The sequence below is a fragment of the Chaetura pelagica genome, unplaced genomic scaffold (genome assembly GCF_000747805.2).
Source record: "Chaetura pelagica isolate M959 unplaced genomic scaffold, ChaPel_1.0 scaffold2, whole genome shotgun sequence".
Taxonomy (NCBI): Eukaryota; Metazoa; Chordata; class Aves; order Apodiformes; family Apodidae; genus Chaetura; species Chaetura pelagica.
In genome coordinates this window covers 6,100,864-6,111,506 of record NW_009952796.1, presented here as the reverse complement: position 1 = coordinate 6,111,506, position 10,643 = coordinate 6,100,864, and the positions used below count along the sequence as shown (strand labels likewise).

General features: G+C 47.0%; 1 protein-coding gene across 1 annotated transcript in view; it reads left to right on the top strand.

Annotated features, from left to right (window-relative positions):
* Window positions 1–824: 824 nt before the first annotated feature.
* Window positions 825–10,643, top strand: part of ITPKB (inositol-trisphosphate 3-kinase B) — a 67,498-nt gene continuing 57,679 nt past the window's right edge. Inside the window, exon 1 of the mRNA XM_009994822.1 lies at window positions 825–1,745. Within this exon, the coding sequence (XP_009993124.1) occupies window positions 825–1,745 (921 nt within the window). The remainder of the gene's footprint in view (window positions 1,746–10,643) is intronic.

Here is a 10,643-nt window from a genome sequence, read left to right as displayed (position 1 = left end):
CCGGAATCGGGCTGAGCACCTCGTGCCGGTGCTTGCTTTCACGCCCGAGCCGGAGCGCTGGGAGCGTGTGGTGCTGGGGAGCCCGGCAAAGAGGGGGTGCCCTCGCTGCCTGGCCTCTGCTAAACCTCACCTGGAGGGATGGGGAGCCTTTTGGGCAAGCTGTCTCTGAGGGCTGTGCTCAGACTGGTGGGCATTTACTTGCCAGGAACCTCACAGGAACGCAGAGGGGTACCTCTGACAGCATCACTCACAAGTGCTTCCAAAGGTGCGTACACCGGTAGCCAGAGTTAGCGCAAATAGGTGTGTAAACAAGCCCACACACTTATTTAGGCAACATGTTTGCGTAGGTCTTATGGATTCCCATGCCCCAGCATGGGATGGGGATTGCGATCCAATGGCATATGAAGCAAAAGCACAGTGAGAGTCAGAGAGCCACCTGCGAAAGCAGAGACTCTCTCACACACATACACACTTCCTCAGACCCTTCTGACGACCAGGCTGGGCCATGTCCCTTGAGGTGGCACACTGGGGATGCATGCAGGTGTGTGCAAGGACTATGGGTCAAAAAGGAAGGGAAGAGTCTGGCCAGATGTGTGAACAGCTGGAGGGTGAGCTTAGGAGGGGCACAGAGCTACTCTCACTGCTTGTCTCTTTCTCCAGCTGTCCTGTTTTATGGAGCTGTGGGTCAGGGCCAGCCCAGCTGCCCTGCTTCCTCCCAGCAATGCTGCTGGTCCCTGCGTGGAGAGACCCTCAGCAGCCCCGTGCAGCCTGAGGGCCGAGGCAGTAGTGGCAGCAGCCCACCCCGTATGCCCTGGCTGACTACTATGGCCGTGTACTGCTATGCGCTCAATAGCTTGGTGATGATGAATAGCAACAGTGAGGTGACAAGTGGCAGGAGCAAGACGCCTCCTCCTTCCAGACAAGTGCTGTCCAGGGGCCCTGAGACACCTGGCAGCTGCCGCCCGCTCCCTGTCTTCAGCCCAGCACCCGTCCCACTCCAGTCCCCGCACCACAGCCCTGCTTTCCTCTTCCCACCGCTTGAGGAGCCCCTGCGGCAGCAGGGCAGCCTGGAGGGGTGGCAGGGCAGCCAGGGTGAGGAGAAGCAACCCGGAGCCCCGGCAACACTGCAACCTCAGCAGGAGCTGATTAATGTCCAGGTGAAACAGAAAATGGGGCTATTTGAGGCTCATGTCCAGGCACACAGCTCTTCTGCTCAGCTGCCACAGAGTCCCCAGCAGTCCCAGCTCCTGCCTGCCAGCCCCACCATGCCAGTGGTCATGACTGGGAGTGGATCCCGGCCACGAGACTTCATGGAAAGTGAGGCTCCCGGTGTTGGTGGGGTGCAGGTGCAGCTGAGCACTGCAGAGCCCTCGAGGAGGCCAGTGGTGATGGTTGTCCCAGCTGTGGGGCTGGCAGAGGGCAGCAGCACCCTGGACCCATCAGGACCTGCATCACGGCGAGATGAGGTGGTGGTGGCCCCCTCAGGACTTGAGGGCCAGTGCCCAGCCATAGGCGGAAGCATCCCTGCCGTCATCATCACGGACCTGGGGGGCCCAGAGGAGGAGGCAGGCGCCATGCCCCCCAGCAGCCTGCCTGTCCGGAAGCTGTCATCATCCTCAGCCTCTTCCACTGGCTTCTCCTCATCTTGGGAAGAGTCTGAAGAGGACATCTCCAGTGACCCTGAGCGCACCCTGGACCAGCCACCAGCCTTCCTGCAGACCCTGGACCATCAGAAACCCCGAGTGGTGAGTCGCACACTAGCCCCAGAGAGGTGGGGCAAGGGCTGGCAGTATCCCTGCTGCTAGGCAAGGCTGCAGCAAGAGAGCAGAGTTCTGTCACAGCAGAGGTCTGCAAAGGAACTTTCCATTTGCTTGGCAGTGCTTGCTTTCCCTTGCATGGAAAGCTTGTTATCCCTGTTCCTAATCTGAAAATCTGCTGCTCGCAAGAGAGAGCAATGGTACCCATCCTGCTCTGCATGTTTCTTGTAGAGCTTCCCCAACACTGCAAGCTGCCCGCTGGCATGCTTAATGTGCACCCATGGAACTGCAGCCTGCTGCTGACATGTGGTTAAGAGCCTCAGCTTCCCCTTAGAACATCTTCCCTTAGTTCTGGAGGTTTCCCATGATTTACGTGAGCCTAAGGGAGAATTTATTTCCTCCTTGCAGTCAAAACTGTGTGGGCCAACTGTTTGTTAAAATTTATACTGATGTTCATCACCATAGCGTCTGTGTGCCTTTCACATGGAAGCAAAAATTTCTAGAATTTCTGGTAATTCACCTTTTCAATAAAAATTTTGCTTGTGGGGTATCTTGTATTTTAGGTAAGCATATTTTTATTAGGTATTTATAGTAAGTTCATTTGTTTCTGGAGCTTTGTTTGTTGTGGGGCTCTTTGGACAGTTTCAAGTGAGAGAAAGCAGTGCTTAGAGCTGAAAGGTCTCCTCGGAGAGGTGGGCTTTGAAGTGCTATCCAAAGGCAGACACTCATGGGATTTCTTATATCACTTGGGGAATTCGTTCCTTGTCTGAATGCCCCACAAAAGCCTGTATTGACCTGTCACACCATTTATCCAGAGGGCTTTGAACCACTTTATCCCTGTGCAGGGTGCCTATCACAAGGTTCTCTGATCAGCACATGGGGTCTTCAGTCCTCTGGTTGTGAGACTTCACATTGATTTGAGCTGAGCACTGGAGTCTCATGCTGACAAACCCTGAAAAATACAGGACAACCCAGTGTCACCTTAATTTTGAGTTTGATAAAGACCCATCAATTTTCACTGATGTGGTTCACTGTGTTTAACTTTACAGAAACACATGGTAGTGAAACTCATGCTGAGCTCAATGACACAAGGAAGACCTGTACAGGGGAACATCTAAGTAAATTGAAGGTATCAAACTCATGAAGAACTGACAGACTGTGGTTTGCAAAACACTCGTCAGGCTGAAGTAAATATCTTTGCTTTTCTACTTCTTCTGTCCTGTTTCAAGAACTCACACTCAGTTCTGCTCAGGATGGAGAAACAGTTGAGAAAAGAACAGTTAATGAAGTTACGAGTCTGTAACTCATTATGTTTGCAGCCAGTTTTGTATTTTGGGGCTCTCAACTGATGAATCAGCTTGCTTCCTTTGGGAGCTGCTACAGTACTTCTGCTGATAAAATTCTCTGGGTTTTGTATGTGAGCTGTAGTAATCTTTTCTCTTTTCTCCATACTAATAACTGTTGCTAGTGCCAGGTCCCACTGATTAGCTGCTGAAAACAGTTTTCTTGATGGGCAAAATCATGCCTGATGCTCTTGTGGAAAGGCTCCTGGAGCCTCAAGCTGACCCTGTGCAGCCTCCTGTGGCTTCCAGTGAGCTCAGCCAGCATGGTGGCTGGGCAGTGAACAGGCAAAGCTTGTTTTTAGTGCCAAAAAGCCTAGATCAGAGCGAGCTCACATCAGATCCAAGATCAGAGTAGCTCCGATGGGCTCAGTGGGGTTATTCCAGGCTAAACATCATGAAGATCTGGTCCAAAATGTGCCAGGCAGCCTGAGGAGGGGCACTTGATTTCATGTTTCAGTGCTGGAGTCATCTCTGCAGGAATGGCTGGGCTAATTTACAATTATACTTTCCACTCAGCTCCACAGGTCCTGTGAAGGGCTGACACTGGATTTGGCAGGTTATTGTCAACTCAGCAGGATTGAGTGCAAATGCCCAGTAATTCAGAGTGGATTTATATGAATAACGCCCAACTTTGTGTACCAGTTGGCAACATCTTTTAAATCAGCAGAAAGCAGCTACTGCAGCAGTCTCAGGTTGAAGACTCATTTGTTTTCATGAACTCACTATTTCCTTTTAACAATGCACACTGTCTGGAAATGAGTTGTTTAATGAGGGAGAATGTATGAGAAGCTCTCTCCGCAACTCATGCTTTTCCGTCAAAATAAATCCTGCCAGACCTCAGCCAACAGAAATCAGCATCACACCTTTGGGCTGAGCAGATCAGTGCTGGGCAGACACAGGACTCTGCCTGCCTGCACTGGGTGCTGCTGGTGCAGGGGAGGGCTGCAGTACCTGGAGGAGAGGTAACCATGAATGACAGGAAAGCAGTTCTTGCTGCAGGTACAGTCTGCACCACACATCTCACACAGTTTGTTTACAGGTTTGATAAAGAGCAGACTTGCTTCTGCCCTTCCTTTCAGGAGGTTGCCTGGCTTAGCAAATCTGTTAGGGATGTCCGGCTGTCTATTGTAGTTCCTCCTGACCTCCCTGGGAAACAGGCAGATCTCTCTGGTTGGCACAGGCTTGGATAGGAAACTTGATTTGCAGTCAGGCCTGCAAATTGACCAGTAAGAAAATCACATTGCCTAGCAAAAGGGAGGAGGAAGAGAGGGAGGGGAGTGTGGTCACTTTTTTGAACACTGTGACCTGAGACATCTTGGTGGCTGATACAGGCTCTGCCCTTTTTTAGTGAAACAGCTCTCTTAGTACGTTGCGTGTCCCTAGAGTGCTTTGGTGCCTGGTGGGCTGTGCAGTGCTGTGCGTTGTGCAGTTGTGTTGTGCAGTGCGTTGATTATAGCAGACTTCTGAAGTGTGGTGACAAGAGCAATTTGACATTTTGCTAACTGCAAGTCCACCTAAAGTCTGAGCAAACCTCCATGCAAGGGCTTTTGCAGCTGTGGCTTTCCCCGAGCTGTGGGCTGCTGCTGGAGAAACCCCACACTTGTTTATTGATGCTTGGCAGGTCTCAAAAATGCTTGGGCGATTACACTTCTTGACTGTGTGGGAGGGATGGCTTGTCCAAGCAGTGTGTTGGGATGGGGTCACTGCAGTGTGACAATGCTGCAGGGCAGTGCTGGCTGCTGAGCCCCTGCAGCAGTGATGTGGGTAGTCTGGGGAGGGAGCAGGTGCCTCTGTTCACCCACTGCCTGGGCCAGGGGTATGAATCAGCTGTCCAAAGATGCCTGTCTCCATCATGGTACATCTCATGGCTGATCACACAGGTTGGGTGTGGGGGGTGGGGGGGTGAGAAGGTGACCCTGTCCTGAGTGGCTTAGGTAGCCTGAGATGGTAGCCTGGCTCCTAATGGACATTTCACACCCAAAATAAGCCTCATTATAGCTGTGACTCCCATTGACTTCAACAGGAAAACACAAGCCTATGAGTTTTGCTCTTTGTGGGGGACCCTGTTTGCTCTTTCCAAGGGATACCCGATAGACCAAGGTGTACTCAGCTGGAGGAGGCTTGGCCCAAGTGTTGGAAGTTGGCCATGCCCCTTAAGAGAAAGATATTCCAAAGCTGGTCATCACTTGTTGTCATTGACCGAAATCCCCTAGTTTGTCAACTCCTTGCCAACTAGAGACAAAGCAGAAGATGAGTGGAGGGAAAGGCATAAATTGTGCAAGTACATTCTATAGAAAAGTGACAAGTCAAGGGGAAAAAACCCACCCTCCTGGAGAAACCATGCAGGACACCGGAGTATTCCTCTTCCTGGCCTTCCCACAGCCACTGTGGAAACAGGACATATGGCAGAATAGTAATCCAGTGAATCTTGGTACATTGTGAAGCCTCTGCTCCTCTCAACAGGCAGAGCAGCTTGCCCAGAATAAGAGACTTCCATTAACTTGCACAAAATGGCAAGAGCTTTTGGAAAAAGCTAATGGCATTGCTGCTGAGAGGTGTTAAAGTTGATTTATTTCTTTGACTCACAATGGATGTAAAGCATTTCTGAAAGGAGCCAGGTTTAGACAGGGTTGGTGTCAGCCAAGGGCCTTTGGGACCCTTGCTTATTTGTCTTTGAAGTGTTCCAAGGCATAAGCTGATAACAGCACTCCTGATTAGATCATATAAAAATCAATTAAATTAAATATGCTTTCATTCTGTTCCTAGCTGTCACTGTGATCAGGAAGTCTCTGTGTAACAAAAAACATGATCACACATGCATGCAAGTCCCATGAATGCAGTATGACTTTATGCTGACTGTGTTCGTGTATTTTACTCCTTCCTTCCACCATGTTCGTCTTAAAAGCTCCTAAGCTTATGAGCTTGTGAGTGGTATCACCAATTTAGTATCAATTTAGTATCAAGTCTAGCATATTTAGGGCCTTGCTTGCTTGCTCTGAAGAGTGACTGTTACTCTAGAAATGCCATGGGAAGGTGCTTGGCACACCAGATAATCTGCCGAAGGATAGAGCCTCCTTCAGCCCTGCTGCGGGAAGTCTAGGAGGAGGTAGACACCTCTGTGTTTCCACTTTCAGATCACCACGCTTAGCAGAGCTGACAGTATGGCGTGTTTTGTCTGCTGGAATGAGATCAGGAACCCCTGGTGCCCAGCAGCCTGGGCAGAGCTTCAGGCTCTTCATAGATGGAGGCTGTGTGCTCTGGACAGTTCACAAACTACCACTCTCTATTTCGTAGCTTATCTTGTACCTACTGATGTGGCCATCTTGGGAAATAAGCAGCTTTTTTATGGGCTTCCATCCATTGAGGCATAGTGAAGATGCTGCCATAACCCAATGGGAGACAAACAGTGCTATTTCAAGCCTGTTTTCATCACCAATTTTAAGCTCATTGGTAAGTGTTTCTTCTCTTCTCACATTCTCCATGATTGACAATGTAGAAATTAAATGGCACGTAGCAGATCATTTTCATAGAGGGACTTACTTGCTAGCACAGCTGCTATCTTTTACATATTTTGCCTCACAATTTCACACTGAAAGCATTCATAAAAAGTGGAAAAAAGCCCAAAGCATTTTTGAGGTGCTGGAATAACAAGCGTTAGGCCCACCATTCTTAGGGTCCCTGGCTCTGTCAACAGACAGGTTTCGGATGAGAGTCACAGAATGTCAGGAGCTTGGCTGGTTGGACACTTCAGGTTTTAAACTGGATGTCCACAGAGTGAAGCTTCCAGGTTGGTGAAAGCTTTATAGTTTTGTTTTTACATTTTTTAGAGCCTTGCAATGACAAAAAAAAAACATTCAAAAGGTAGTCAACAGCTGTCTCATATTTTCCATGTTATTTCTATCATGCATTAGGACAGATTTGCATGCGAAGAAAATATTAGCACAGCATTGAGCTCTCGCATGCCATATGGTGACTGATAGCCAGTACTGAGCTAATGTTTTCTTTACATATAAATCTGAGCTGACTAGAGAAATAATGGCATCTATGTATGATGTTAAGTGTCACTTCATCTTAGATTAGACTTCTGTAATTGTTAGAGATTATTTTATTTATGCCAATAGGTAAATTTATGCAGTAAATTTGACCTGCTTTTTTTCCAGTGAAGGCCAGAAAAGCTTTCTAAGAAAGATAAATTAATATTTAACAGACAAGAAAAATGAAATGTTAACATTTTCAAATTACTGAGTAACTTTGCAGCCTAAACCCTATTCTCAAATGTGACTTTTTGGGGAATGTGGGCTTCCACACTGGCTGGGTCACTTGAAATGGCCCTTTTATGGAATTTGTCTGGCTTTTGCATGTCTCCTCCTAAGGCATCTTTTTTCTCTGTTGACTGTGATGGAATCTTGAAGACTAGCTCAGGACTGTGCTTAAGGTAAAGGAATCTGTTTCTAAAGCACTCATGAATGTGTTCTATAAAATGTAATGCAATTTCATTCCTATTCATACACATAAAAAGCCAGGTCATGCTTAGCTTGGACAAGAGCTGCAGGTAGTTCTGGAAGCTGCTCCGGTCTGAGGTCTTCCAGCTTCAAAAGCAAATTCCTCTGATTAGGCTTTTAAATCAGTGTTTAGGCAGAAAAATGTGTGATTTCCTCTGTAACAGGGATGAAAGCGGTGTCTTTCAACATGAGTTGGCATGGGTATGTTCAGAAGCTCAAGGGTCTCTAGCTATAAGTTTCAGTCTGGGTATATGTGCCACAAATACTCTCTGAATTGGTGGAAGCTTTTGGAAAACGTTGGTTGCAGCTGCTTCTTTTTCGACAATGGTGGGAGTTCACCACCCTACAGCTGCTGTCATAGCTGCCTGCCAGTGGAGATCCTCACTGTCATAGTCAGCCAGGGGTTGCATTGACTGAGTGCTGAGCCATGAGAAGAAAGAAGCAAGTTTTTTTATAGTAAAGAATGTTCTTTTCATTAATGATCTGGCAAAAGAGACAGCTTCGTAGAAGGAATTAAATTCTTTCTTTCAGATCTAAGATCTATTGCAAGCCAAAAAACAAGGATCACTTTTGGAAGGAAAACAAGAGGGTAAAACAACAAGTGTTTAGCACTTACAACTTCTTGTAAGTGATACAGTGTATTATCTGATCAGGGCTACACAATAGGAACTGCATTAGCATTCAGCGCTGTTGTGGTTTTGGTAAAGCATCCCACATTTCCCTGAAAGACATACATGGGCTCTAGAGTGACATACTGACAGACATTTTAATTAGGTTGATTCAAAGGACAGAATCAGACTTGTCTCTTTGCTGTTTCCCTCACACATTTGGTTTGCAGGGAGGTCAGCCCCTGCAGTTGCCGTGGTGTGGACCTTGCTGAATTGACGTGAGTTTTGCCTAGGGTTTCATCCTTGGCTTCTGGGCTTTCATCCTTGACTTGGGGTTTTGGAAAATAGGGCTCTTGGACTATGTGAAGCAGAAGGAGGGCTCATCCAATCTTCACTGTCGCAAAGCTCCCTTCAGCCTGGATGCTTTGGGCTTTGCCTAAGTGAAAAAGAATATATCAACACTAGGAATAATCAGCACAGTGTCTTGGTAGGATGGCTATGCCAGGGAACAGGCCCAGCCCTCTCTCTTCCATCAGTGTTAGCAAAAAGGACTGCCAGAAACGTGGCACCAAGTGGAAGTCAGCAGAGGGCTCAACAGCAGCAGCACCAACCTTCAGCATCACCTCCTGCTCCTCCCCCTTTGCTTCCTGTCCCTTTGCCCTTGGTTGGGCAATTCATCTGCAGCAAGATAGAATCAAAGAGCCCTCTTCCTTTGCTAAACAATTTGCTCCTTTTGTTAGGGTCAGATAAAATGCTGATAAAAACTGTTGTAGCTCCGCTGAAGCCAGCAGGAGCATGCTGCAGATTTGGTCCTTGATCGTTTTTTGCCTTGCTCTCCCCTGCATGTATCCAGTTACATCTCATGGTAAATCCAATGTTAAGCTGAATTAATGAAGCAGAGACACTTTCCTCACAGTGGTTTTGCCTCTTGATCCAGTGCTTTTGAGCCTTTGGGGACAAGAGCTTTATAAATGCGAAGGTCTTCAGGGTGACTTTTCAGAAAGTGCATTTTAGCTTTTAAAACAGCTTTTTAAATTATTTTTTTAAAATTTTTTTTAAACAGCCTTTATCCCATCGAGCTAAAGGCATTCAAAACACTTTCTAAAGAAAGAATGTGTTAAACACAGTGGTTGAGGGAGCTTGTGTGTATCCTCAAAAGAGAGAAGATCAAGACACTGAGGAGGAGCAGGGTGATAGGGGGTGAGCAGGTTCCTTCTCACTCTGTGGACCATTGGAATTGCCCTGCTGACAGCTGCAAGCCCCGTTGGATATTGAGGGGCATCCTCCCGCTCCAAGCAAGGCACAGAGCAGCCAGGGGAGAATTACCAACACGTCCAAAAGTAATATGGTTGCTATTACAGGTAATATACATTTAACACTCTGCAGGCACCATTCAAGCCTGCATCTGTAGGAAGAGGGAAAAAGTCAGGTTTGCCTTTGGCAGACTGCAGATCAGAGAGTCCAATCTGCAATCACTCCTGATGTATTTTATGTGGGTGGGTTTGTTAAGTTAAGGGCAAAGTTATTGCACCCCTAGGCTACTCGCATTAAATGTTTCTCCAATTTTAGCAACATTCTTTCCAGACTCAGCTACATTTGTTTATATCTTCTCTATGGCAATTGATGATCTAAGTCTAAAATGTGTAACTCCTCAGGATCTCCTCTTACATATTTCTATAGCTGTAGCTGTATCAGGATAGTGTAATCCAATGACATGTTGTTTAATATATTCGAGATTAAAGGAGTCAGCAAAGTTTACATATCCAAAGTAATAAATTTAAACAATAATAATGACAAATGCTGAACCATTATATATCTTGAAAGTGTTGGGTTTTTTTAATTATTATTATTTCTCTTACCTTCTCTGTTCTGGCTAAAGTCTGTTTGTAGGAAACTGAATAGAACAGATAAAAGATGATGAGACAAACAACCTAATCCCTTAATAATGTCAAGTGGAAAATCCAATAACAGATTGGCAAGGAACTCAAATAACAACTGTAAAGTGGCCCTTACTGAAAAATACAGACCTAGTTTAAAAGGCTGAACTTGGCATGTAATTAGAAATGAGCCTGAATTGGTGCCCAAAGGTTCAAACATTTCTTTGAACTCTGAAATGGAGCCCAATTCATTTTTTTTTTAACCCATGCCTGCATAGCATCAACTTAGCTCCAGTTCAGCAGTTCAGCATCACCTTGTACCTTGTGCTGCCCTTGGTACCCACAACAAAGTGACCACAAAAGGCCCTAGGGTGGTATTTCCACAGGTGGATGTCAGTGAGTGCACACTGCCCAGGGAGGTGCCTGTCATGGCAGCTGAGGAAAGCTGAGCACCAATTGCTAGCACTGTGCTCGCCTCCAAGTTGCACCATGTTGTCCTGCTCTTGCCCGGTACTGGCATGCAGCTGTACTCCCATGCAGCAGCCCCCATTCCTGC